Source organism: Grammomys surdaster, unplaced genomic scaffold (assembly GCF_004785775.1).
Source record: "Grammomys surdaster isolate TR1022 unplaced genomic scaffold, NIH_TR_1.0 126066, whole genome shotgun sequence".
Classification (NCBI taxonomy): domain Eukaryota; kingdom Metazoa; phylum Chordata; class Mammalia; order Rodentia; family Muridae; genus Grammomys; species Grammomys surdaster.
In genome coordinates this window covers 3,769,014-3,771,384 of record NW_021620876.1, presented here as the reverse complement: position 1 = coordinate 3,771,384, position 2,371 = coordinate 3,769,014, and the positions used below count along the sequence as shown (strand labels likewise).

Here is a 2,371-nt window from a genome sequence, read left to right as displayed (position 1 = left end):
TTTCTGTATGTCCATGTGGATGGCTCACAGAGGCCAGATTGGGCATCAGATCTCCTGGAATTGAAGTTACAAGTGGTTGTCAACAGACTGACATGTGTGTTGGGAACCAAACCCAGGTTTTCTGTAAGAAAGGCAAGTGTTCTTAATGTGTTCAACCACAACTTTGCCCCAATATATTCTTAAGTTTAGTGGTTTTGAAAATTGATATAGTTTTTTTCTTTATGTTGTTCTAATTTTTGTCTCATATCATAGATTTTATCTACCAAGGCCACTAGAACTGGTGTGGAAGCTGACAAATATTCCCATTTCCGTTGACCCTTTCATTCTTGGTTCTGATTGTTTATGACCCAGGATGAGTCTTCATGAACTACTTGTGAGAGGACAAAAACAGTGGAAAGTGGATCACAGTAATCCAGTGAGATGACTGATACAACTCAACACTGAATGTGTGGGAACTTGTGGGCCGTGGGCACACTCTCAGCCAGTAGGCAAGAGTTCACAGACAGCACAGACACACATGACTACTTGAAGCAAATGGGCTACATTTATTTTGTACCAAGCCAAGCAGGAAATAACTCTAAAGTCGAGTTATTTCCTCTTTTGAGGAACCAAAAAAGCAATAAACATAGTTGAAAAGAGAGAGACAGATTGTGGCCAACCTCTCAATGGGTCTGATGAAGGCGTAGTCTCTCTGGGGTATGATTTGTGGTTCCTCAGGAAGGATGGTTGGCGTAGACAGAAGCCACTGGATGAATTCCTCTAACTTGGTGGCACTGAGGAAAAATCTCCAATTTCCTCCATGAACAAAAGTGAGCTTGATCCATGTGCTGAAGTCAGGGTAAATATAAATATTTGACCTTACCTTTCCGCAACCCACTGATGCCTTTTGGAGGCTATTATTTTTCTTCAGAGTTATATTCTGAGGTGACATTGTTTTTCTCTTAAGCTCACCAGTGGGCTCTGGGTAACTGGGCACTCTCTCTGGCTCTGCTGAAGAGATGACAGTGTCTGGAGAGGTGGCTGTGCCCTTTTGGGTTTCAGGTTGTAGGAGCTTATGGAGGAGCTGTACAAATTCTTGTCCCTTTTGTCCCTCCAAGACCTCTAGATAATGTATGCTGGAGTAAGAATTCTGACTTTCCAGCTCTGTCACCTTCTTCTTTAGAGTGTTGATATCTTCTTTCATGGAGAGGATGTCTTTGGTGGTTGCAATTTGTCTGTCTTCACAGATGTTTATTCTGGTTTCTAGGGCTTCCATCTGATTCTGATAATGGCTGATCTTTTCCTGGATATTTGATATTGCGCCGACAATGTCAGTCATTTGGCTGAGGAGTTCCATTTGTCCCATTTTAATGTCTTGGAGCATTCCTGATAGATTCATGTCTTCACTCAAACTGAGAGCATCTTGGTCACAATCACAAGAAGCCGTTGTTGGGTAGCTAGTTGAGTATGAGTGGCGGGTCTTACATTTCTGGTAAACATTTTTAAGAGATCGTCTGATCTTGTGGAGGTTCGAAGCCCACACCTGGCCAGCGGCAGCTCTTACTCTTTTGGTGTGAAATCTGTACATCTTTTTCACTGAGACATAAGACTCAAAGTGCTGAGACACATGACTGGAATCATGAGAAGAAGGGATTTTTGGGCAGGTATGGCTTTTCTCTTCCTATTTCCTGGAGTTCTTTCCTGGTCCCATCATCGAATACCCTGTGGAGAACATCAAAAGGAGCAACAGGCAGGTTAGGTGGCTTGCTTCTCCCAAGCAGCCTAACTTCAGAGCTTTATGAATTAACAGCCTACTGCATGTGATCATTCCTGTGGCTCTTATCTGATAGTGATGTCACAATGGCCACTGGCCTAGATCACAGATAACTAGCTTGTTGGGCATCAGCATTTTTGTCACAGGTTGAGTTCTTTTGTTTGCTTGTAAAAGTGGTTGAAAACCACAGAACTTTTGATTGTGTGCGTTATATTTATTTGTATTCCATATTACAAATGAAGAAAGTCTTACGATCTTCCTAAGTTTAGATAAAAACTTATTACATGTAGCACAAAATACATATATTTTATGGAAAATAGTTAATTTTGTTTCTATTAAGACAGGGTCTCACTCTCACAATCTGGCCTAAAACTATGCAGCTCAGGATGACTAGAACTTCTAATCTTCCTGCCACCACCTACCAAGTGCTAACACTGATTACACTGGTAGCATTTAGTTTATGTGGTACTGGAAACCAAACCCAGGGCTTTTGGAATTCTAGACAAACATCCTACCTTCCTAACCCTAATTCTACCTTCTACAGAAATAATATATAAAAGAGAGGCACATTGTTTTATATACATGTAAATGTTTAAAACTCCTAGATTATGGTAGGCA

At 41.1% G+C, this 2,371-nt stretch overlaps 1 protein-coding gene across 1 annotated transcript; it reads right to left on the bottom strand.

Moving 5' to 3' along the window:
• Window positions 1–530: 530 nt before the first annotated feature.
• Window positions 531–1,821, bottom strand: Ccdc54 (coiled-coil domain containing 54). The gene has a single exon (XM_028755575.1). The coding sequence runs from the start codon at window positions 1,565–1,567 to the stop codon at window positions 578–580; it is 990 nt and encodes a 329-aa protein (XP_028611408.1). The 5' UTR covers window positions 1,568–1,821; the 3' UTR covers window positions 531–577.
• Between the last annotated feature and the right edge of the window lie 550 nt (window positions 1,822–2,371).

Excerpts from the sequence above, each read along its gene's own strand:
- Ccdc54 (XM_028755575.1), bottom strand. The coding sequence starts at position 1,567 with ATGTACAGATTTCACACCAAAAGAGTAAGAGCTGCCGCTGGCCAGGTG.